This window comes from Bos mutus, chromosome 2, assembly GCF_027580195.1.
Source record: "Bos mutus isolate GX-2022 chromosome 2, NWIPB_WYAK_1.1, whole genome shotgun sequence".
In the NCBI taxonomy this organism is placed as follows: Eukaryota; Metazoa; Chordata; class Mammalia; order Artiodactyla; family Bovidae; genus Bos; species Bos mutus.
Genome location: NC_091618.1, coordinates 68,465,140 through 68,491,567, shown reverse-complemented (window position 1 = coordinate 68,491,567; position 26,428 = coordinate 68,465,140). Strand labels below are relative to the sequence as shown.

General features: G+C 37.1%; 1 protein-coding gene across 1 annotated transcript in view; it reads left to right on the top strand.

The window, feature by feature from the left end:
- DPP10 (dipeptidyl peptidase like 10) overlaps positions 1 to 26,428 on the top strand; it is an 800,722-nt gene that overhangs the window by 407,549 nt on the left and 366,745 nt on the right. Inside the window, exon 4 of the mRNA XM_005898074.2 lies at positions 3,077 to 3,171. Coding sequence (XP_005898136.1) covers positions 3,077 to 3,171 — 95 coding nt within the window. The remainder of the gene's footprint in view (positions 1 to 3,076; positions 3,172 to 26,428) is intronic.

Below are 26,428 nucleotides of genomic sequence, written 5' to 3'. Positions count from 1 at the left end.
TCTATTCTGATTCTAAGGGAAATATTATAAAAATGAATGTTTCTTCCCCCACCCCAATATAATCCATCACCTGCTGAGGGTTTCCTCTTACAATGAGAGACAATAATGACATGTACTACTTTGTCACTTCCATTGAAGAAGAATCACTGTTCATGCTCTCTGAACTTTTCAGTTCAGTTCAGTTCAGTCGCTCAGTCATGCCCGACTCTTTGCGACCCCATGAATTGCAGCACGCCAGGCCTCCCTGTCCATCACCAACTCCCAGAGTTCACTCAGACTCACGTCCATCGAGTCAGTGATGCCATCCAGCCATCTCATCCTCTGTCGTCCCCTTCTCCTCCTGCCCCCAATCCCTCCCAGCATCAGTCTTTTCCAATGAGTCAACTCTTCGCATGAGGTGGCCAAAGTACTGGAGTTTCAGCTTTAGCATCATTCCTTCCAAAGAAATCCCAGGGCTGATCTCCTTCAGAATGGACTGGTTGGATCTCCTTGCCGTCCAAGGGACGCTCAAGAGTCTTCTCCAACACCACAGTTCAAAAGCATCAATTCTTCAACACTCAGCCTTCTTCACAGTCCAACTCTCACATCCATACATGATTACAGGAAAAACCATAGCCTTGACTAGACGAACCTTTGTTGGCAAAATAATGTCTCTGCTTTTGAATATGCTATCTAGGTTGGACATAACTTTCCTTCCAAGGAGTAAGCGTCTTTTAATTTCATGGCTGCAGTCACCATCTGCAGTGATTTTGGAGCCCCCAAAAATAAAGCCTGACACTGTTTCCACTGTTTCCCCATCTATTTGCCATGAAGTGAGTTTATTGAGGTTGGACTATTGATTCAAGTAAGCATTGATTGAGAGCTATAAGACAGGAGACCAGAGTCAGCTGGCAAGACTGAATGAGTAACACAGGTGACCAGGGTTGCTGTTGAGCCTGTGCCCATAACTATGAGATAGAAAGGAAAAGGAAGAGAGGGAAAGAATATAAATATAAAATATTTATGTGTGTAAAACCTGTTATTTTTTTACATCATGAGAAAGGTCAGCAAGTAAAGTTCATAATGAAAAGAACCTAAATTTTTTGTACGTGATGGAAGAAATTGAGAAGGTGACAGAAGACCTTATTTTAAAGATCTCATATGTTTATCTTTCAGTACATCTAAGTACAGTTCAGATAGTAACTTGGAAATCTTTGTCTCTTCTTCTTCTGTCTTAAAACACTTTGTCTTTTTCTGTGGCCCATGTCTTTCCATCTTTCCCTTTCTGTGTTTTCCAACATGTCCCTGTCCCCATTTGATTGAAGTCAAGAAGAATCATTGACCTCTGTGTCATCCCTGACTCTAGTAGGAGAGTCATATTGGGCTCTTGATCTTCTGAATGAAATGCTGAAGAAAAACAAACTTTATTTTTGCTAGTATTAATTGCTTCTCATCATAACTTCTAGGTGTTACTATTTATAAGGTTGCAATAACTAGAGAACAGTCAGAAAACCTTGCTCTGTCAAAATGTCAGGCATTTGCACATATTCTTGACAATCCAACATGTAGTATTTATTTACTGCCAGTATATGGATGATGACCATTGGGTTATATAAGTTATATGTAACTTATATAACTTTACTTACTGTGAATAATAGGTCCAATCCCTCTCAATATTGCCTTTTTTTTTTCAAGACTGTACGTAGGGTTCAATTCATTTCAGTTCAGTTGCTCAGTCGTGTCCGACTCTTTGCGACCCCATGAATTGCAGCACGCCAGGCCTCCCTGTCCATCACCAACTCCCAGAGTTCACTCAGACTCACGTCCATTGAGTCGGTGATGCCATCCAGCCATCTCATCCTCTGCCGTCCCCTTCTCCTCTTGCCTCCAATCCCTCCCAGCTTCAAAGTCTTTTCCAATGAATCAACTCTTCACATGAGGTGGCCAAAGTACTGCAGTTTCAGCTTTAGCATCATTCCTTCCAAAGAACACCCAGGGCTGATCTCCTTTAGAATGGACTGGTTGGATCTCCTTGCAGTCCAAGGGACTCTCAAGAGTCTTCTCCAACACCACAGTTCAAAAGCATCAATTCTTTGGCGCTCAGTACATAGGGTTAGGGAAGTACATAGGGTTAGGGAAGTGTAATACCATGGAGAAGTTTAGAACAGTAAAACTGAAAAGGAGGTTATGCTCATGCAAAAAAAAAAAAAAGACAAGACTACTTTTGTTTGGGTATCTTTCCTTTTATCTAATTACATATATATGTATATATTATATATAATTTATATATCTTTTATGTGAATATAGATATCTTTCTTTTCTTAACTTCTGAGTACTCTTCCTGGCAATTTTTCTCAAGTTGATATTTTCAGGTGTAGAGTTCTTAAAATGGTTTAATTTCCTGGTTAATGTGGCTGAATTAAACACAAAATTATATAACATTATCAGTTCTCCAAACTAAATGCAGCTATTTAAATTGAGGACAGCATTCTCTTTAAAGTTGACAAAGTGGATACAATGGTTGGCATTGTACCAGTCTCAGAGATTTTGACCTTTGATCAGACAACCCAGGCAAAATATCAGAGGCATAATTCGAATCCCAAGGGAAAAAGAAGTTGAGTAGAAATTGAGTGGTGGCAGTACTGGATACATGAAAAAATTTGCATGAATGTGGTTCATAATGACAGTCTCAGAAATATGTCTAGTTATGTTTCAGGGGCAGCCTCGTTAAAGTTTAACTACATCACTAATCGGTAACAGCTTCAGAAATGGGAGGTGCTTCTCTTTGTCTCTTCTTTCTAAGCTCAGAATGGGCAGCAGGTTGCCCATATTTTAATTACTTTTCATTTGTTGAGCCAAGAATCTCAGTGACCCTCTCACTAACCCTGTTTTCTTTGCACAATAGGCCATAGGCTAGACAGGCTTCCTGATCACTGAAGAGGATTAATATGAGCCAAGTGTAGAGATCTGCTCAGGTTATTAAAGGCTAACAGTCATTGTTCCAATGAGCCTGTTTATTATGTACATTATCTTCTCTATAGCCATTATATTACCTAGTCAATGTGTTTGTCAATTGTTCATATCTTTGTTGTTGCAGATACAGATGTGGTGTATAAAAGCGAGAATGGACATGTCATTAAACTGAATATAGAAACAAATACTACCACATTATTATTGGAAAACACTACTTTTGTAAGTAATGAATAATTAATTACTTTAATCATTTCGGTGTTGTTTAGAATGCTCTCAAAGTATACCTAATGGCCTTTTGTTTTAGCTTCAGTACTTGCAAAACTTTTCAGGTGACGTTCAGTTCAGTTCAGTCGCTCAGTCGTGTCCAACTCTTTGCAACCCTATGAATCGCAGTACACCAGGCCTCCCTGTCCATCACCAACTCCCGGAGTTCACTCAGACTCATGTCCATCGAGTCAGTGATGCCATCCAGCCATCTCATCCTCTGTCGTCCCCTTCTCCTCCTGCCCCCAATCCCTCCCAGCATCAGAGTCTTTTCCAATGAGTCAACTCTTCGCATGAGGTGGCCAAAGTACTGGAGTTTCAGCTTTAGCATCATTCCTTCCAAAGAAATCCCAGGGCTGATCTCCTTCAGAATGGACTGGTTGGATCTCCTTGTAGTCCAAGGGACTCTCAAGAGTCTTCTCCAACACCACAGTTCAAAAGCATCAGTTCTTCGTTAGGGCTAGTATATTATGTCGAATCAGGAGATCTATTGATAGGAAATACTCATGTGACCATTTGCTTTGTTTCTTCCCCATTGATCCTTTTTAGTAAATGAATAAATATTTCTTTTTTTTTTTTATATAAATATTTCTAAGAATATTATTTTTTGAATGAATATTTATTCCAGTATTTTCTATGTCAGTTTAAACATAAAAAGGCCAATTTTTTTAAAAAGTTAGTATAACCCAGATCATTATAACTTTTTCTCTCCATTTACTTCTCATTCTTCCTGACTTGCTTTTAATTGTGATTTTGCAAATCAAGTAGAAGACAGGCTTTGTAAAACTGGCCTTTTGTTGAGGTTGCTGTGTTTTACCTTTATAATTTTGCATTCTGTCAATATCATTCCTCTTCTCCTGAATCATTGTTTGGCCTAGCAATGATCAAATAAACAACTGAATGTATTTTGTTCTTATAAATGTATATGAACTTTGGGGTAAATTAAGACCTCTTTGTTTAGATTTGCATGGAAACCCACCCCAGTATTCTTACCTGAGGAATACACATGGACAGAGGAGCCTGGCGGGCTATAATCCATGGGGTTGCAAAGAGTCAGACATAACATGACTGAGTGACTAAGCACACCATCTTAAGGTTATATTTAGCTGTGATTACCTAATGAGTAAGTGATAGTTAATTAACTATTTCAAATGTTCAAAATCTAGCTATCAAACACCACTGAAAAATAGTATACAGTTATTTGCTTACTGTTTTAGATAAACAAAGGTTCAATGTATTTCCTATTAAATGTGTTAATATGGTATAGACATAGTACAAGGCCTCAGAAGACCTTCTGTACAAGTTAAAGAAATAAGCAAATTATCACATACTTTTTGTATTTATTCCTACTGGTACATTTGCAATAAACATCTGGTCTTCATGTTTATAACAGAGTGGTCAGGTGGAAGAGATGAACTAAAAATTTTGTTGTTTGGTGTTTTTATTTAATAAGAGAGAAGTGGTTGTTGAAATCATGAAGTGATTGCATATGTATATATCTGTTAGACTAAACCAAACAGCTCATGTACTTTAGCAATTAGGCTATTAACTAAATAACAATGACATTTCTGTTTTTAAATGAATCAGTCATTTCACAGATATTAGAAGAACAGGTACTCTGAATGCAATGTGTAATTGTATTAATACTTGTGGAATGCCAAGGAAATATGAAGCATATTTCTCACTTTCTAAAATATGGATTTCCTTGAGGGAGATAATGCTAACATTCCTGAAAAAGCTTAATAAACAGCATGGAACAGTATCTATTATTTATTTTTCCATTTTTAATTAAGTAATATATTTATTTTTTATTTTCGCTGTGCTGGGTCTTTGTTGCCGCTCACAGGCTTTCTCTAGTTGCAGCGAGCAGAGGCTACTCTCTGTTGTAGTGTATGAGCTTCTCACTGTGGTGGCTTCTCTTTTACCAGAGCGTGGGCTCCAGGGTACCGGGCTTTAGTAGCTGCAGTACTCAGGCTCCAGCGCCTGGCCTTAGTTGTTGTGGTTGATACTTGAACTTAGTTTCTCTGTGGCCTGTGTAATCTTCCCAAATGTGGGTTCAAATCCGTGTCCCCTGCATTGGCAGGTGAATTCTTAACCACTGGGCCACCAGGAAAGTCTCTATTGTTTCTTATTTTGGTGGTCCTCTGGGATATTAGAGAAGAGGCTAAGGAATCATTGAGAGATGTTTTAATCAGTGGGAAAGAAGGCATCAGTAGGAAATAGGCCAGGGTGTAGAAAGCAGAAATTGGTAATGATGGCAGCTAATGATTTGCTGATTTAAGTCAATGCAAGTTAATTTCAATAAGACTAGTTTGGAGAAGAAACTTAAATGCATTTTGTATTTTGTTTCCTTTATTATAAAGTAATATTTTTGATGAGGATGGGTATAGGCCTTTAGTGGTCAGGCATTTAAGAATAGACTCTTAATACCTGAATATCTGGTGTGTGACTTTCCCATATTGATCATCCCCTTACACAGGTTAATGAGGTCTTCTAGTTAGGCAGGTAGGTAGTTTAATCACTCAATCATGTCCAACTCTTGCAACCCCATGGACTGTAGCCCAGTAGGCTCCTCTGTCCATGGGATTTCCCAGGCAAGAATACTGACGTGGGTTGCCATTTCCTTCTCCAAACGAGGTCTTCTACTGGTTGTTAATTATCTTTTTTTTTTCCCCCAGAATTTATTCCTTGCTTTATTAGTCTCTTTGGTGCATCAAAAAAGAAACAAAACAAACAAACATTTTTGGTTATTGTTCCCTTCTGCTGTTGGTACTTCATACCAATCCCATCTCATTGTGGTTTTCTCCATGTGCTGATTAATAACATTTTATCATTATGCTTGTATGTTTAATCTTTTAAAAATCCTTTTGAGGTCTTTTTCTACTCTTCTGTAGTTAGTCATGACTCTTAATTACCACTAAGTAATATTTAACAAATATTCAAATTTACTGATCTTCTAAGATTCATAGGATCCCTAAAGACATTTATCTCACAGCACAGATACTTAAGCAATTTATAAGTCCTGGAGGTGTCAGAATTCAACAGAGGAGGGTGAGGATAAGGATTGGAATGTGGCTTATATTTGCAACTAGTTAACTTAGATCTGCAAACAAAAAATACAAATTACCATGATTCCAGATAAATTCAAAGGTACTCATTTAACCATTTCCTCCTCCTAACTCCAAGATAGCATTATTAAACACAGTTGTGTTTTAAAGTGCATACTAGGCTAAGTTCTAGATATATTTTCTCTCTCAGGCTATTCTCTTGGGAAAAAAATCTATCGGAGCATAAAAATTTTATTCATACTGCAGTTTCATTTTTTTTCATTGAACAATTAGTGATACTTTAATTACAATTATAATTAATTGTATTAGATGTCTATAAAAATCTTTGTAATAAAAGTGTACCAAAGCAATTGAAAAAAAAAATTACTTAAAATGTGAAAGCAGAATAGCCTTTTGTTTAATAAGATATATTTTTAAAAAATGTGACTGTCAATTTATTTTAAAAATTAAGATAACACCATACTGTCAGTTCTCTTATATATTTTTTAAATATGAATATGATTAGCTGTGTAATCATATAGAGCAGACACTATGATTAAAAATAATATTGACCCTGACTGTCAAAATAAAACAAAAGCAAATAATTTTTCTGAAATAGTTGTCTTAAGGCATTCTTTTGTTTTGAAGATAGGTAGATTTGTAATGAAAGAAGAAATTAAAGGGTATATAGCTTTTTGAAAAGGAGTTATGTGAAAGAAATGATTTAGCCCCCAAACTGCTCTTAATCATTTCTAAGTGTTTGGAAATGTTATCTCATAAACCCAGAACTATTTCAAACAAAGCTAATTCACAGTGTCATAATTATGAAAACGTTTCATAAGTATTAGCTGTATTCTTTCTATTGTCAATAATTTGAATATTGCCAGTGGTCTTGGCAGAAAACACCAGTATTCATAAATAGTTCTATCAAATCTTTGTTTGACATTAGAAAGGAATTGAAAGCACGATTCCAAGCCATATGCTTAAACATTATTAAGATTTCTTTTTTTAAAGAGACAGCTTATGTACTAATATTGGAAGAGACATGGAATATCTGTAAGATATCTGTAAGCTTTTAAAAATATGCTATTAAAATAGCCTAAAGCAGAGAGGGGAAATTCATATATTTTAATGATTCCAAGGAATGTGACCTGCATATGTTTTGGTCCAGGCTCAGCCTGCAGCAGCTTGAAGCAGGATTTGGTTTCCTGGCCAGAGATTGAAGTCTGACTGTGGCAGTGAGAGTCCTGAATCCTAGCCACTAGACCAGCAGGGACAATTGACAAGGCCCTGGCCCACTGCTGTGTAGAATTGAATTTTCACATAGAAATGGGAAGCAGTGAAACAAGTAAAGTGCGTATTCGAGGAAAATAGTATATGTGGATAGACCTGGGGGAGGCTCAGAGATAGTCACACCCTTGTGGTAGTTTGAATCACTTCAGTTCACTTCAGTTCAGTCACTCCGTCATGTCTGCTCTTTGCGACCCTGTGGGAAGGAGCAAGCCAGGCTTCCCTGTCCATCATCAATTCCCGGAGCTTATTCAAACTCATGTCCATAGAGTCAGTGATGCCATCCAACCATCTCATGCTCTGTTGTCCCCTTTTCCTCCTGCCTTCAATCTTTCCCAACATCAGCATGTTTTCAAATGAGTCAGTTCTTTACATCAGGTGGCCAAAGTATTGGAGTTTCAGCTTCAGGATCAGTCCTTCCAATGAATATTCAAGACTGATTTCCTTTAGGATGGACTGTTTGGATCTCTTTGCAGTCCAAGGGACTCTCAAGAGTCTTCTCCAACACCACAGTTCAAAAGCATCAATTCTTTGGTACTCAGCTTTCTCTATATTCCAACTCTCACATCCATACATGACTACTGGAAAAATCATAGCTTTGACTAGATGGATCTTTGTTGGCAAAGTAATGTCTCTCTCTGCTTTTTAATATGCTATCTTGATTGGTCATAGCTTTTCTTCTAAGGAGCAAGCATCTTTTAATTTCAAGGCTGCAGTTACTATCTGCAGTGATTTTGGAACCCCAAAAAATAAAGTCTGTCTCTGACAGACTTCCATTGTTTCATCTATTTGCCATGTAGTGATTGAACTGGATGTCATGATCTTAGTTTTCTGAATGTTGAGATTTAAGCCTACCTTTCACTCTCCTCTTTCACTTTCATCAAGAGGCTCTTTAGTTCTTCACTTTCTGCCATAAGGGTGGTGTCATCTGCATATCTGAGGTCACTGATATTTCTCCCAATAATCTTGATTCCAGCTTGTGCTTCATCCAGCCTGGTATTTCTCATGATGTACTCTGCTTATAAATTAAATAAGCAGGGTGACAGTACAGAGCCTTGATGTACACCTTTCCCTGTTTGGAACAAGTTTGTTTTTCCATGTCCAGTTCTAACTGTTGCTTCTTGACCTGCCCACAGATTTCTCAGGAGGCAGGTCAGGTGGTCTGGTATTCCCATCTCTTTAAGAATTTTCCACAGTTTGTTGTCATCCAAACAGTCAAAGGCTTTGGTGGTCAGTAAAGCAGAAGTAGATATTTTTCTAGAACTCTCTTGCTTTTTTGATTAATCACTTACACAGGTCATTTCTTCCAGGTTACCTTTGGCCAGTTATCTTGCTTTGTCTGGTTCTGATTCTGTATTGAAGGTCTGTATATGAGGGTCTTCCCATATGTGTGTGCATTTCTCTGCCAAGATGGACACTAGCGAAAAGTCTGTCACTTACTATGGGGTGGTACCCCCTCTATTATGGTTCTTCAAGGAGCTGGTCTTTACACATTCTATGTATTCAGGAATGTCTCTGACTTTGAGAATGAGGAATATGTCATCCTTTATCTCTTATCTGGGCTGGGCTTAGCCTCTCCTCCCTCCTGCTATTTTGGAGTATCTGTCTACAGGCGAGAAACTCCAGCTGCTCAGCCTGGGGCCCATCTATCACCTGCCTCACAACTGTTTATTTATAGATCAATATGAAATAGATTTGACTAGAACCAACAGAAATTTTTGGACTTATCATGCATAGAGATAGCATCAGTTGATTTGCATACCACTGTATTATTTTTGTTTAATATTCACTTATTCTGCCACTGAGCATTTGGGGTAGGAGATAGATACAAATCTTTTTACCACCAAGAAATTAAGGAACTTATTTTCTATCCATGATAGAGTAAAGAGCTACCTGATGAAAAAAAAACAAAAAACAAAAACCAATGTTACAAGCAAATAATTGTTGGATAAAGATAACCAAAATGTCACCTCTTAAGATTTGAAATAAAGTAAAGTTTTTGGAAACTTCTGATCAGCCAGATGGTTTCACATACTGGCTATAATCATGGAAAACTTATTTGTTAAAAGTCTAGCTTCAGGTAAGGCATACAAAGATGGTAGAGTATTAAAACCCTAAGTTCACCTTCTCTCATGGGCATATCAAAGTTACAATTATTTATTGAACAAGCACTGATGAGAGAGACCAGAATCTACTAGAAAAGATCTTCCACAAGAAAGGATATAAAGAAGGAACCACAACAAGACAGGTAGGAAGGGCAGAGTTATAGCATATATTCCAGACCCATTCCTCCAGGAGAATGACCCACAAATGAGAGAATAATTACAAATGCAGAAATTCTTCCCAATGACAAAGGAATCTGAGTCCAACACTGGGCTCTCCAGCCTGGTGGTACTAAAGCAAAAAGTAGAGCCACCAAAATGTATGGGTTTATTTATACATTTATGCAAAACATACGCGTGAAATTCAGAGGAGCTTACTTTAGGAGATCCAGAGGACTGTGGAGCATAGGACTTCACTTACAAAGCGCATACATAGACAAAATCGCAAACATTGTGGGACCCAGGGCAGAAGCAGTAGTTTGAGGGGATCCTAGGTCAGACCTATCTGCTGATCTTTTGAGAGTCTCCTGGAGAGGCAGGAGGCAACTGGAGCTCACTCTGAGGATATAGGTACTGGCAAGAGCCATTTTGGGGAGCTCCTTCTACCAGGTGGATACTGATGCTATCAAAGGACATCTTGGAATCTTCCCTCTAGCTTTTTTAAACAAGACCCTGGCTTGCCCCCACCTACCAGCCCATAGATACCAGTACTGGAACCCCTCAGGACAAGCAACCAGCTGGGCAGGGAGGCAGTCCCACCTACCAGCAGGCAGGCTGCCTTAAGACTTCTTGAGCCCATACCAGCCCTGGAGAGGACCCTGTCCACCACAGGGTCCATGAAGAATACTCATAAATCAGTACACAGGTACTAGATCAACGACCCCCAGGAGGGCCCTGCAGCCAGAGACCATGGGACACTGCTTTATCCATCGGTGGGCATGAATGGTCCCTAGAACCTTCTGGGCCCTGGGCCCTCCCAGCAGCCATCCAGTTCTAACTTTGTGGTCAGCCTCATTCACTAGCAGTTCAACACCAACACCCTAGGACCCAGCTCAGTCTTCCAGCAGATAGCACTAGCCCTTGGACCTGGCTTTATCCATGATGGGTGAGCACTTTGTACTCCTCTGCCAGCTGCCCCACTCTCCAATGACCAGTACCAGCTTTGGGATACCCTAGAACCTGTGGCCAGTCATGTAAGGAACCAGCCTAACCCACCAGCAGGCCAACACTAAATCCAAGAAAGCCAAAAGCCCAAAAGCCATCCGCCTAGAACCTAGCACTGCCCTGGAGTATGCCAGCACTAGCACTGGATTCCACAGCCAGCCACCATGTGACTGGGCTCCACAGTGGCTGTCAGTCTTTTGTACAAGACAGGGGACTGGCAACCAATCATACCAAGGGCTAGCACACTTACCATACTGCCTAAAGTAGGCCACCACGAGAGAAGGACCCACATAGCCCACATAGGGGCACCCCAAGAGCATAGAGCTCCAATGACCAGAGGGGAATGTGCTGCTGAGATGCAGGATGTCTACCTCCTACAAAAGACCACTTCCAAGGCCACTTTTCCAACTTTCCAAGGTCAGGAAACCTAACCAACATACTAGAAAGAGAAACAGCAAATTAGGGAAATGGGCAAAGTAACAGAGGAACAAGTTCTAAACAAAAGAACAAGACAGAACCCCAGAGGAACTGAGTGAAGTGGATAGAGATATATGGTCTAATAGATAAAGAGTTCAAGATAATTACAATAATCAACAAACTTGAGAGAAGAATTGATGAAGAATGAAAAGTTAGACGTTTTAACAGTGTACGAAAGTACTGGATTGGCCAGAATGTTTGGGTTTTTAAGAAAAATGCTATGGGAAAACCCTAACAAACTTTCTGGGTAATCCAATATAAAGAAGAACCAAATAGAGATGAAGAATACAGTACTGAAAAAAAATACACTAAAAGGAATAAACCATAAGTTAAGTGATGCAGAGGAACAGATCAACAAGTAGGAAGACTGAGTAGTGGAAACCACTAAGGATGAAAAGAAAAAAGAAAAAAAAAAGAGATAAAAAAGAAATAAGGACAGTTTAAGAGGCCTCTGGTACAATGTTAAGCATAGTACCATTGATGTTATAGGGGTCCTAAAGAAGAAGAATTAGAGAAAGAGTCAAAGGACAGGTCTGAGGACATGATAGCTTAAAACTTCCGTAACCTGAGAAAGGAATCAGACACCCACATCCAGGAAACACAGTCTCAAACAGGATCAACCCAAAGAGAACCACATTAAGACACACTGAAACTAAAATGGCGAAGTTAAAGAGAGGAATATTAAAAACGGCAGAGGCAAAGAACAAGTTATGTGCATGGCAACTCTTACTAGGCTCTTAGTTATTTCAGCAGAAACTCTGCAGGTAGGAAGGGTGGCAGAATATATTTAAAGTAATAGAAGTGAAAAATCTACAACCAAGGAAACTACCCAGCAACAGTTTCATTCAAACTTGAAGGAGAGATCAAAAATTTTAGACAGCAGAAGTTAGAACTATAGCATCACCAAGCCAGCTTTACAAAAAGTGTTAATGAGACTAATCTAAGTGAAAAAGAAAAGGTCTCAACGAGAAACATGAACATTATGAAAGGAAAAACTTCCTTAGTAAGGCCAAATACACAGTAAATATATTTTGGATATTAACTCCTATCAGTCATGTCATTTGCAAATATTTTCACCCATTCGGTAGATTGCCTTTTCATTTTGTTAGTGCTTTTATTTGGTGTCTGAAAGCTTTTAAGTTTAATTAGGTCCCATTTGTTTATTTTTGCTTTTGTTTCCTTTGCCTGAGGAGACAGATTCCCTAAGAAATATTGATATAATTTCCATCAAAGAAATTATATATCTGCCTATATTTTCTTCCAGGTGGTTATGGGTCTTGCATTGAGGTCTTTAATCCATCTTGAGTTTATGTTTGTATATGGTATGAGGAAATATTCTACTTTCATTCTTTCATATGTAACTGTTTGGTTTTCCCAGCACCACTTATTGAAAAAGCTGTCTTTTCTCCATTGCCTATTCTTGCCTCCTTTGTTGTTGATTAATTGACCATAAGTTTGTGGGTTTCTTTCTGGGCTGTGTATTCCATTCCATGGATGTGTGTGTCTACTTTTGTGTCAGCATATGTTATTTTCATTACTATAGCTTTGTAGTATAGTCTGAAATCAGGGAACTTGGTTATTGCTGCTTTGTATTTTTTTCTCAAGATTGCTTTGGCAATTTGAGGTCTTTTGTAGTTCCATATAAATTATAGGATTATATGTTTTAGTTCTGTGAGAAATGTCATGGATATTCTGATAGGGATTCCATTAAATCTGTAAATTGCTTTGGGTAGTATGGGAATTTTAACAATATTAATTCTTCTGATCCTTGAACATTGGATATTTTTTCATTTCTTTGTATCATTTTCAATTTTCTTTATCAGTGTTTTATACTTTTCACAGTGTAGGTCTTTCAAGTCCTTGGTCAAGTTTTTTTCCTCAGTATTGTATTCTTTTTGATGTGATTTTTAAATGGGATTGCTTTCTTGCTTTCTGTTTCTTTTAGTTCATATTTGTATATAGAAAAGCAACAGATTTCTGTATATTATTCTTATATCCTACAGCCTTACTGCATTTATTTACTAGCTCTAAATTTTTTTGGTGAATATTTCAGGGCTTTCTATATACAGGCTCATGCCATCTGCAAATAGTGACAGTTTTATTCCTTCCATTCCAGTTTGGGCACTTTTTCTTGCCTGATTGATGTGGCTAGGATTTCCAATACTATGTTAATTAGAAGTGAGTGTTGGCATTCTTGTTTTATTCCTGATTTTAGAGGAAAAGCTTTCCAATTTACACTGTTACGTATGATGTGGGTTTGTCATAAATGTCCTTTTTTATGTTGAGGTATGTTCCATTTGGACTTCTCAGGTGGAGCCAATGGTAGAATCTGCCTGCCAACGTAGGAGACTAAAAGATGTCAGTTAACCCCTTGGTTGGGAATATCCCCTGGAGAAAGGCATGGCAACCCCCTCCAGTGTTCTTGCCTGGAGAATCCCATGGATGGAGGAGCCTGGTGGGCTACAGTTTATAGGGTTCGCAAAGAGTCTGAAACAATAGGCACGACTGAAGCAACTGAGCATACAAGCACGCACGTTCCATCTACATATTCTATTCTTACCAAAAGTAATAGTAAATACAAATTCAGTTTATATAGATAATCTTACAGCTTTATATATACTTATATATTTAGTAAAAAAAAAAAAGAAGGCAAATAAATTCACATTGTTAGTTCTGTTTTTTGGGAACAAAGCATTTATTTTTACAATCTCTCATTTAGTGTAATCTTGTTTTTATAGTCATATGGCTTTCTTCTTATTCTTTGTCTCATAATTTATATGTGTTCATTAAATATTAACAATTGATATTTTGTAAAATTAGTATAAAGAATATATTACTTTTAGTCTTCCTCATTGACATTTTAAAGATGACGTAGTGAAAACATGGTTGGAAAATATATACAGTATATTGGCTTATCCAATAAGACGGTCACTAGCCACATATGACTATTTAAAATCTAATAAAGTTAAAAACTCTATTTTTTAGTTACAACAGTCACATTTCAAACATTCAATATCCAAGTGTAATCAGTGGCTACCAATTTGGATAATGCTTATACTGAGCCTTTCCATTATCATAGAAAGTTCTGGTATTATTGTTCAGTTGCTCAGTTGTGTGGACTACAGAACGCCAGGCTTCCCTTGTCCTTCACCATCTCCTGGAGCTTGGTGAAACTCATGTCCCTTGAGTCAGTGATACCATTGAACCATCTCGCCCTCTGTCATCCCCTCTTCACCTGCCTTCAATCTTTCCCAGCATCTAGATCTTTTCTAATGAATCAGCTCTTCATATCAGGTGTCCAAAGTATTGGCTTCAACTTCAGCATCAGTCCTTCCAATGAATATTCAGGATTGATTGGTTTGATCTCCTTGCAGTCCAAGGGACTCTCAAGTGTCTTCTCCAACACCACAGTTCAAAAGCATCAATTCTTCAGCACTCAGCCTTCTTTGTAGTTCAACTCTCACATCCATACATGACTACTGGAAAAACCACATCATTGACTAGATGGATCTTTGTTGGCAAAGTAATGTCTCTGCTTTTTAATATGCTGTCTAGGTTTCTCATAGCTTTTCTTCCGAAGAGCAAGCCTCTTTTAATTTCCTGACTGCAGTAACCATCTGCAGTGATTCTGGAGCCCAAGAAAATAGTCTCTCACTGTTTGCATTGTTTCCCCATCTATTTGCAATAAAGTGATGGGACCGAATGCCATGATCCTCGTTTTCTGAATGTTGCATTTTAAGCCAGCTTTTTCACTCTCCTCTTTTACCTTCATCAAGGTGCTTTTTAGTTCCTCTTCACTTTCTGCCATAAGGGGTGGTTTCATCTGCATTTCTGAAGTTATTAATATTTCTTCCTGCCATCTTGATTCCAGCTTGTGCTTCATTCAGCCTGGCATTTCAAATGATGTACTCTGCATATAAGTTAAATAAGCAGGGTGACAATGCAGCCTTGATGTACTCCTTTCCCAATTTGGAACCAGTCTTTTGTTCTGTCTGGTTCTAACTGTTGCTTCTTGACCTGCATACAGGTTTTGCAGGAGGAAGGTAAGGTGGTCTGATATTCCCATACTTAATAAAGATAAATTTTTCCCTCAATATTACATTTTGAGGGTAGCAATGTATCTATTTGTTCAGTTCAGTTTCTCAGTCATGTTCTACTCTTTGTGATCCCATGGACTGCAGCACGCCAGGCTTCCCTGTCCATCACCAACTCCCAGAGCTTGCTCAAACTCTTGTCCATTGAATCAGTGATGCCATCCAAGATATTTGCACCTATCATAAATTTCTCCAGAAATGTGTCTATGATCTGTACATAAACAATATATCTCAAATATGTATATATTTATGTGTGTAAGTGTTTATTTCCACAGCATGGATGATTACCTTTTTCATCCACTTAATAGTATAAATTGAAGATCTTTTTTTATGATGCCTTTTTTTCCCCTCTGATATGATTTAGTGAGTTCATAGAATTCCCTTGCATAATGTACTACCATATATTCATTTCCTATTATATTCCTGTAAATATACTTGACAGTCATCTTTGAAATATATTTGTGGGCTAAATTCATAGCAGTATGTAAAAAGAAAAGTTTATTTGAAATTTAATAGACAGTATTAAATTGTGGTAAGCAAGTCCACCAATGTTATATGATACTGCCTGTTAATCTACTCTGGCCATCACTAAGTATTGCCAACATGTTAACCATTATCACTTTGGCTGATGAAAAATAGTAATTAATTTTATATGGATTTGTGGTTATTTAATTATGAGTGAGACTGAGCATTATTTTGTCATATGTGCATTGACAATCGATTCATTTTGTCTATGAATTCCTTTTCATAAGTTTTTAAAATTGGGACTTAGAAGTGACACCCATGTGGCAAAACTTTAAATATTTCTACTTACCTTGAATCATACTGGAATGATTCATTCACCACCATCTAGAAAGTTCAGTGAAAGTTTTTTTGTATTACATAGGTCTTATTCAGTTCAATTCAGTTCAGTGGCTCAGTCATGTCCAACTTTTTGTGACCGCATGGATTGCAGCATGCCAGGCTTCCCTGTCCATCACCAACTCCTGGAGCTTACTCAAACTCATGTCTATTGAGTTGGTGATACCATCTAAGCATCTCATCCTCTGCTGTCCTCTTCTCCTCTTGCCTTCAATCTTTCCCAGCATCAGTTTCTTTTCCAAGGACCTGTATCTGTTATTAACTGGTGGAAGAAGGAATGAATCACAAGTATTAGTGAAGGAAGAGCAATGGGAGGATTTGCGAGTAAATGTCTATAATGACCTCATTTAACTTTAAATATTTATTTAACAAAACAATCAGCTGCCCTATAAAGTGTTAGAAGTATATACCTTAATTTTTCTCTCAGTTGTCAAAGTGAAATAAAATTAATACTAAAAAAAGAAATAGGCAAACTGAACACACTCTTCATGCTTTGAGCTTAATGTAACCCTGAAAATGTGTTAAAAAGAAAAAAGAATTGATCTTTGCATTCTATACATTTTGTTAAAAATATTGAAGCTATTAATAAACATTTCTGATAAAGGGGACAATGCAAGAAGTAACATGGATTTTGGTCATTAAAATGCAAAATTAGTAAATGACAATTCATTTTTCTATCTATGCTTATGGCATCCCACTCCAGTACTCTTGCCTGGAGAATCCCATGGGCGGAAGAGCCTGGTAGGCTGCAGTCCATGGGGTCGCGGAGGGTCGGACACGACTGAGCAACTTGACTTTCACTTTTCACTTTCATGCATTGGAGAAGGAAATGGCAACCCACTCCAGTGTTCTTGCCTGGAGAATCCCAGTGACCGGGAGCCTGGTGGGCTGCCGTCTATGGGGTCGCACAGAGTCAGACACGACTGAAGTGACTTAGCAGTGGGTTTTTTTGGTGCATGCATAACAGCTGCTAAGCACAGTTGAGGAGATCCAGAAGTGTTTCCAACTGAGACTATTAGATGATAATAAAAAACTGTTTCTTTAGATCTTGGAATTTAGGCTCAAGACATTGAGCAGGAGGCAGCCTCTAATTGTTCCTTATTGTCATTCCATGGGATTTGCTTTGATTACAGGACATTTTTCTATCCCCAAGTAAGCAGAAAGTTCTGTGTCACCACGGACGTAAATCTGAAATTACTCTTTTCTTTTACTATTGTCCTTTGATTTGGCAGATTAGGGCCATTTATATATCTGCTTATTAAATGGATACTGAAAAAGAAGGAAGTGGAGAATCAACTTATTATGATTCCAGAGCAGGAGGAGAAATAATACATCTGTTAATATACTCAAGAAATACTTTGTTCAAAACTGAAAACCTGAATCTTGTTACTCTTTGGTTTTTCATATGAGTTGCATATTCAGATTCTGCCTCCGAATTGTCATATTCTATGGTTTTTGTTATTTGTATCCTGTATCTATTATAATCTGTGAAGATCATTAGTTAGTTGAAAAATATTAGTGTGTAATTAATATAACAACTCTTCCTATTTAATTGAAAAAATAAGCTAAAAATATAAAAACACAGTTCACAAAAGAAACACAGAAACACATATCATTAATAAATAAATACTTAACATAATTTACAAACAGAAAAAGGATAGTCAAGAAAGAGATAGTATTCTGTACCTATCCCACTGGCAAAGTTTAACTCTGACGTCCCCAAGAATTGAAAAGAATGTGGAAAACAGGGCCTCTTAATCATTGCTGACAGGAGGGTAATTTGTGTTTTTACTTTGGGTAACAGTTTGTCATTTTGTGTGAAGTAAAACATTCACACACCCTACAACCCACGCGTTTCTCACTTTCTATTAATAGGCATTTCTAATAAAGTGAAAAATAAAGAATTACTTTCAGGTTTGGACCATTAAAGTGAAATTTAATGAACAAATGGCAGCTCAACTTTTCAACTAATTCCCTCTGGAAAATATTTTTATATCCTTGGGTTTTTGTTGAATGTCTAACTCAGTTTGGTTATATATATGTTTACCTAAATGACACATTTTTTTAGTCTTAGTTGGTTTTGAACTTTTAATAGAGGCATCAGATGGTCCATGATATTATGCATCCTACTTAAATGTCCTCAGCATTCTGTTACAGATTCATGCATATTTACATTTAGTTGTAGTTCACTGACTTTTATAGGCTATTATATTATTTTATGTTATTTTCCTATTGTTATCTGGTTTGTCATTATTTCTGTAGATTATAACATATTTGCTGTGTATCTGATATTTAAGTTTAACTGGGCATCCTGTGTTTTTACAGGTTAAATCTCTTGTGAACAACACTTAGTTAAGTGAAAGTGAAAGTTGCTCAATTTGTCCGTCTCTTTGGAACCCTGGACTATACAGTCCATGAAAATCTCCAGGCCAGAATACTGGGGTGGGTAGCCTTTCCCTTCTCCAAGGGATCTTCCTAACCCAGGGGTCAAACTCAGGTCTGACAGAAAAGTTATTAGTCTAATTCCATGTATTGAAAGTCTATTAAGATGAAAACAGCAAATAAATGTTACACTATTTATATATTATGATTTTATCAAAGATAGAAAATAAGAGAAAGTAGATATCGAACTTGATATTGTTAAAGAATATACCAGAATACATTAAATCTCAACAAATAATTTTCTTTTTCATTACTAACCTATGTTCTCTTATTTTCTTTGAAATTACTTATGGCAATGCTAAACTAATGATGTCATACCAACTTATAATCATGTCTCAAGAAAATTTAATTTTTACAGCATTAGTATTGTCCTATGTTTTCCTTATATTGAAAGATTTAGCCAAGTTAATTTTTTTATGAAGCAATATTGGTCTTTATATTTTCTTTCTAGAAATGTAAAAATTGCATAGTTTTTGGTAACCATACCCTGGCCTATGTCAGATATGAAATCATTTCACTGACAAAAATACTTGAAATGTCTATATCATATTTTAAAATATTAACTCTATTAACTACAGTTTTCTTTCTAATATTTACCTAATGGAATATTAGCAAAAATTGTACTTAAGTAATTTGCTACTGGAGGAGTCTAATCAACCTATCTTATAAACATTATATTGAATAAATCATATTAGACCATGATTAGGAAAACTTATCCAGAAATCCTAATGTGATATATTATTAGGATTCCATAACTTTTCTATCTACTGTATTTTTAATACAATTAGTATGTTATATTCTTTGCCTGAATATAATAGCATCCATTTAAAAAATACGTTTGAAATATTGTGATTAGGAAATATTAAGACAAGAAGAATGAGAGTAGCACAGCTGACTTCAGAAAAATAATTTGCATATTTTGTAATTTATAGTCTCTCTATACTTTCTCCAGCTTCAGTTCAGTTCAGTTCAGTTCAGTCTCTCAGTCGTGTCCAACTCTTTGCGACCCCATGAGTCGCAGCACGCCAGGCCTCCCTGTCCATCACCAACTCCCAGAGTTCACTCAAACTCACGTCCATCAAGTCGGTGATGCCATCCAGCCATCTCATCCTCTGTCGTCCCCTTTTCCTCTTGCCCCCAATCCCTCCCAGCATCAGTCTTTTCCAATGAGTCAATTCTTTGCATGAGGTGGCCAAAGTACTGGAGTTTCAGCTTTAGCATCATTCCTTCCAAAGAAATCCCAGGGCTGATCTCCTTTAGAATGGACTGGTTGGATCTCCTTGTAGTCCAAAGGACTCTCAAGAGTCTTCTCCAACACCACAGTTCAATTCTCCATCTTAAACTTTCCTAATTTATTGTATTCTTGAGTGGAGGAATACTGACATTCTTTTCTAAGTCACCTAGTTGTCCCTGTTTTATGTTATTAATAGAACTCAGAAACCATTAGCTGTCACCTTCTATCAAAGATAAAATATTGTTTTTTAAATGTTTTAGTGTATGGAATATGATCCAAATCAATAGAGTATTAATTGGCTGTTCATGTTTATTGAGCAATAAAGATATATGTGAGGCATTCTGCATGAGTTAGTAAGTACTGATTTAATAGTCTTAAGAGCTACCTACTGGTGCCATGGCATTTTCGTCATTGAGTATTTTAATAAACTATTCTAGTATCTATAAAATGCAAGTTTCCAAGAAAAAAAGAGTGACCATATTTTATGTTTATACAAGATGAATGTCCTAGATATCACAAAGAAATATAGTTCAAACACTCTTCTAAGTAATTGGGTAGCTAAGAAAAGACAACATTAAAAAATACAATAATGGTCTGATTTTTTTAAATCTTTGCATATAAACACAGTTATGGTGGTAACAAACAATCATGTTTTTATTTAGATCTGCAAGATAGAAGGTAATCTCTTTGCCTCTTCCTTGGTCCTTTTATTTGAAGTTAGGCAGAGAAAGAAAGCCTATCTTTGGTATCACATAATAGATTACAATTTGGTTTGTATTCTTTTCTGCCTTCTCTCAATCCTCTTTCCCTTTTAATCAATGACATAGTAACCATTTCTCTCCTGCCATTCACTTAAGTTCAACTGGCTTTTTGAAATCTTTCCTTATGCTCATTTCACAATCACTTATAGCCTACATTGCCAAAGAAACTTTTTCAAAACATTTGAAAATGTAATATTTTATTTTCTTCTAGAATAAGAGATGACTTTTCAAAGCATTTTCGTCAGTTATTAAAATGATCAGTTTAAAATTAAATTAGATAATTAGGGACATTATAGCCAAATAATTTAACATAAGGGGTATTTGTGTTTATGTGTGTGTAGTCATTTTGGTTGGACGAGGTGAAGAGAGCAGAAAATAAAAAAAGACCATACGGTTCTCAAAGACTTGTTTTCTTGTTTTCATCATTCTATATTTGTTGAAAATGTACTCTTTTACACTCTAAGACTTAGTTGATTCTCCAGCTAAAGTTTTTAGATCAGTATTTTTGTTGTTGTTAAATAGAGATGCCTATGCATATGTTAGGACTTCCCAGATGGCACTACTGGTTTAAGAACCCACTTGTCAATGCAGGAGAGACGTAAGAGACACAGGTTTGATCCCTGGGTCGGAAAGATCCCCTGGAGGAGGGCCTGGCAACCTATTCCAGTGTTCTTGCCTGGAGAATCCCATGGACAGAGGAGCCTGGTAGGCTACAGTCTATAGGGTCACAAAAAGTTGGACACTACTGAAGCAACTTAACACTCATATATTTTATATGAGTGTTAACATAAATATTTTATATATAACACATATTTTATATAACACTTATATATTTTATATTTATATATAACACATATATTTTATATATAAAATATATATATATTTACCACATACATGTTATAAGATCTAAAATAATATTCACCTAAACTGTACAGATCTTATGCATCTGACATTTCTCAGTTTTAAAGTACCCAAGCTTTCTTACCAATTTTTGTTTTATTTTTAATTCAATCTCTGATTCTTCTCCTCTTGATTAGTCTTTTCTCATCCTTAAGTCACACAAATGCATATTTTATATTTTCTGGCACTTCTGACATTTAAGTTTGTGTTTAATGATTTCTTGCCATGATATTCAATATCTGACAACTTGGAATACCATCATTATCTATTTCTATCTCCAGTTATAATGTTTCTGACAAGAATGAATCATTGCAATGGAGCCTCTTAATAGGGGCATTACTGTGGCAATAGATGTAAATTGAGATTCCAAACAACCCAGAAGAGCAATCAGAAACAGTGATCAATGATGAGATGGACTGCACATATAATTATATACATGTGACTCAGATGAATCGCTTGTGCTGAAAAGGACAGAAAAGGCTTAAAGGGGGAGAATTAGAATGATCTTTGTGAGAAATAAAACTCAAATTAGGAGCAGGGAGAGGTGATGCTGTTACAGCAGGTGGGACAGATTGAACAATAATACAATGATAAAACACATTCAAAGAATAAAAGTAATAGTAAACATTACTCAAAATAACTGTATTGTTTCTGATCCACCCATGGTAAAACATGTTGTTTGATAATTTTTTCCTTTAATTTGGGAACTAATTTGCATTGGATGTAACCTTTTATGTAATATTCCATAAAGTCCCAAATATTTCATTTAAATTTCAGGCTTTTGCACAAAAATCTGAAATATCCCCTGTTAGGTTTCCACAGGGATTATAACCACAGCATTATCTAAAATTGATATGTCTAAAATTTTCCTTAAAATATGCCTGTTTTTTGCTTTTTCCCAACTGAGGTTGCAGTAGCAACATTAACCCATGGATTAAAAATGTGAAAACCCGTATTTGTTTTGTAGTTTCTTTCCTTGGTTTTCAAATATAGTCATTAAATTATTTTGTTTTTATCAACCATCTCCCTTGCATATGTCCCCTTCTTTCTATGCTCTTGGCTCTTTCTAAACTTCTTGACATTGCTTATCTGGATGACAATGAGAACCTCTTACCAGATCTAATTGACCTCAAGATATCATTAGAACCAACTCATTTTCTTTTCCACCCAATTGTCAGAGGAATTATTCTAAATTCAAATCTGACTTTATTGCTTCCTTGGCTTTAAATTTCACCATTCATGGATTTAAATTTCACCATTCAGCACTAATCCATGGGGCTGGCCACACCTCTTTTAAAGCTTTGTGCATATTTTTGAAGATTGTTCTCATAATATAGTCTGCAATTTCATATAACTGGAAAACACTGGATTATGAAGTTTTCACTGACTTTACCACCAAGTATATGAAGTGTATACCATTCTTTTTTGTAACTCTCCCAGCATTGCCCCTCTGACCCCCACCTCACCTTTGTCCTTATGGCAGTTATTGCTTTACCAAAATTTAGCAAACTAGTAGCCCCTAGGCAAAATATGGTAGCCATATATATTTCAAAATACTGGGCTATAATTTTAAAATCTTATTGTGAATTATATTAGAACTACTGTATATAATTTCTTAAATGATAATGGTTATTGAAACCAAGGGGCTACTGCCCCTTTAAACAACCTAGTCTAAGGGCTACTTGCCCGCTAGTCCATTTGGCCTCAGTGTATTCAGACATCCCTTTTCTATCACTACACACCCAGTCTTTTAAGTCATTTGGATTTTGGACTCCTGCTGTATCATGGAAAAGCACAGTTCTTATCTTATCCTGCCCAGTATGAGATGGGAAAATTTCCAATGACTTTGTTTTTCAACTTTGTAGCACCTTCAGTGTTTACCATGATGCTCATCTTATTTTGAACGTTCAGTAAGTTAGTTTTGGTACAGTTGAGTGATATACAGAATGAGGTACTACAGAATCTTCCCAAGCTGCCTGAAAGCATGCATTTGTTTCTCAACTTGATCAGATAGATGTCTTGTTTTCATTGTTGTTAAATTAACAACCAGCATATCTGTTTTTCTGTTTCTCTCACCTGGCATGTCTTTAATTGAATGTTCCTAGATGGCAGAGTTCATGCATTTTAATGTTCTTTGTCCAAAAATGCACTAGTAAGCATCACTGCTGAATAATACCAATAAGCACATGTAGAAAATATCTCTGCATCCTTTTATTGCAATAGTAATGAAGTGATTAAATACATAGGTAACAAAATAGCATTATTGACAATAATAAACTTCCTAAAATGCTAATTTGAGGCCTTATCAATTTGAGAGTCAACTGGAACTATATTAATGTCTGTAATTAGGGTCAATATACACCAAGGAGTCTCTGGGGTCTGCTAGGAAGAATTAATCTCCCAGATGCAACAGATGATAACGTAAATGGCTTATGCTAAGAGGGATTTTTTCTGAGATTTCCATGTCCCTTAGCTAAGCAGCAAGAATGTCTGTCTTATACGTGTATCATCAGCAAGTCTCTTTGCAGCACCACCTGTGCACAGCTCTCTAAATTTAGAGAAGTTTCTATAGCTTGGGCCTCTGAAAAGGTATTTGGAATGTTTCCCAGGTTGTGTGCTGCATAAACTTGGAGGCAGTATAGTGATAATTAATAAAGTGCCAGACTAGATAATTGTAGGAACTGTAAAAGATACTAAAATGTTGTTACCAGGGGCTCAGATGCACCTGTGAACGTGTGAAGTTAATTTGTGTGAGCAACATCATATGAGAGTGGATGGGGACAAGGGAGGTGAGATTTTCTTGAATTCAAACTTCAGACAGTGTGGCTCTCTAAAAAAAGAGAGAGAAAGGAGGAACGAGGGAAAGAAGGAGGAAAGAAGGAAAAAGAGAGGGAGAGATGGAGGAAGGGAGGAAGGGAAAGAAGGAGGGTGAGAGGAAGGAAAGAAAGAAGGAATGAAAACAAAAAAGAACCTCCTGTTGGTGCAGGGCTTGTGAAAGGAGTTCCCCCTTCATTCTTTCATGATGTATACTTCTCTGTGACCTTGACAAAAGTTTAAGAACTGTTATAATTAAAGTTATCTTATTCCCATTGGACTGGAATGATGGGTATTGCCCTTTTAACCAATTTTTAAATAACAATGAACCTCCTCATCTGTGTAACAATGCACCTCCTAATACTGCATTCCTGTGAGAGAGAGGACCTTGTGTTCTCTATGTGACTCTGAATTTCATACAGGCTAATATCCATGGTTTCTATGTACACTAAGTTAGTGAAAAAATTAGAATGAGGATACCTTCCTTACAGCTTTGTCATGGAAGGAGTGTTGAGAACTACAGAGTTCAAAGCAATTTCAGAGCTTATAATATGATAGATGATAGCTCTACTAATTGTGATGGTATCTCCTCTGTTGTGATTGTAGTTTGTTGTTATTTTCATTATTATTGAAATGGCTTTTTGAAAAAATGAAAAGCATATCTAGCTGAGAAATGAAAAAAACTATGTTATTTCAACAATTCTGTAGGTGTGTGTGTAAGGGGGTGCTTTCCCCTGGCTCAGCAACTAAAGAATCAGCCTGCAGTGCGGGAGACCAAGGAGATGTGGGCTGGATCCCTGGGTCAGGAAGATACCATGGAGGAGGAAATGGCAACACACTCTAGTATTCTTGCCTGGAGAATCCCATGGACAGAGGAGCCTGGCAGGCTACAGTCCAAAGTGTTGCAGAGTCAGACACCACTGAGTGACTAAGCACAGCACAGACTTACAATTCAATTCTTTCTGATACTAATTACCCAGAGTTAGTGAAAAACCCACAGGTTAAAGACACAGTGACTGCCCCCAATTTGATAATGTGATAGAATGATACAGAAAGAGCTATAGTTATGATCACTGGTTTATTATAAAGAATACAAATGAAAAGCTAGATGAAGAGGTAAATAGGGTAAGTGAAGAAGGGTCCTAAGCACAGACTCTGTCTCAGAGTTGAGACGCATCCTCTTCTGCTACACTGATATGTTTATTATCAAGGAAGCTTCTACAAATCTCATCATTCAGAGGCTTTCACTGAGATTTTGTTAGCTAGGACTGGTTGATTAAATTGCTGGCAATGTGATTAAACTTCATCTCCAGTGCTACCACCCTCCCTGACCTCCAAGTAGGGTTCAAAGTTCTACCCCTCTAATCAGGTGGTTGGTACTTCTGGTGACCAGCCCCCATCCAGAAGCTATCTAGTCACTCTCCCCTCATGGAGTCATCTCATTCAAATCAGATCAGATCAGTCGCTCAGTCGTGTCCGATCTTTGCGACCCCATGAATCGCAGCACGCCAGACCTCCCTGTCCATCACCAACTCCCGGAGTTCACTCAGACTCATGTCCATCGAGTCAGTGATGCCATCCAGCCATCGCATCCTCTGTCATCCCCTTCTCCTCCTGCCCCCGATCCCTCCCAGCATCAGTCTTTTCCAATGAGTCAACTCTTCGCATGAGGTGGCCAAAGTACTGGAGTTTCAGCTTTAGCATCATTCCTTCCAAAGAAATCCCAGGGCTGATCTCCTTTAGAATGGACTGGTTGAATCTCCTTGCAGTCCAAGGGACTCAAGAGTTTTCTCCAACACCATAGTTCAAAAGCATCAATTCTTCAGCACTCAGCCTTCTTCACAGTCCAACTCTCATATCCATACATGACCACTGGAAAAACCATAGCCTTGACTAGACAAACCTTTGTTGGCAAAGTAATGTCTCTGCTTTTGAATATGCTATCTAGGTTGGTCATAAATTTCCTTCCAAGGAGTAAGTGTCTTTTAATTTCATGGCTGCAGTCACCATCTGCAGTGATTTTGTA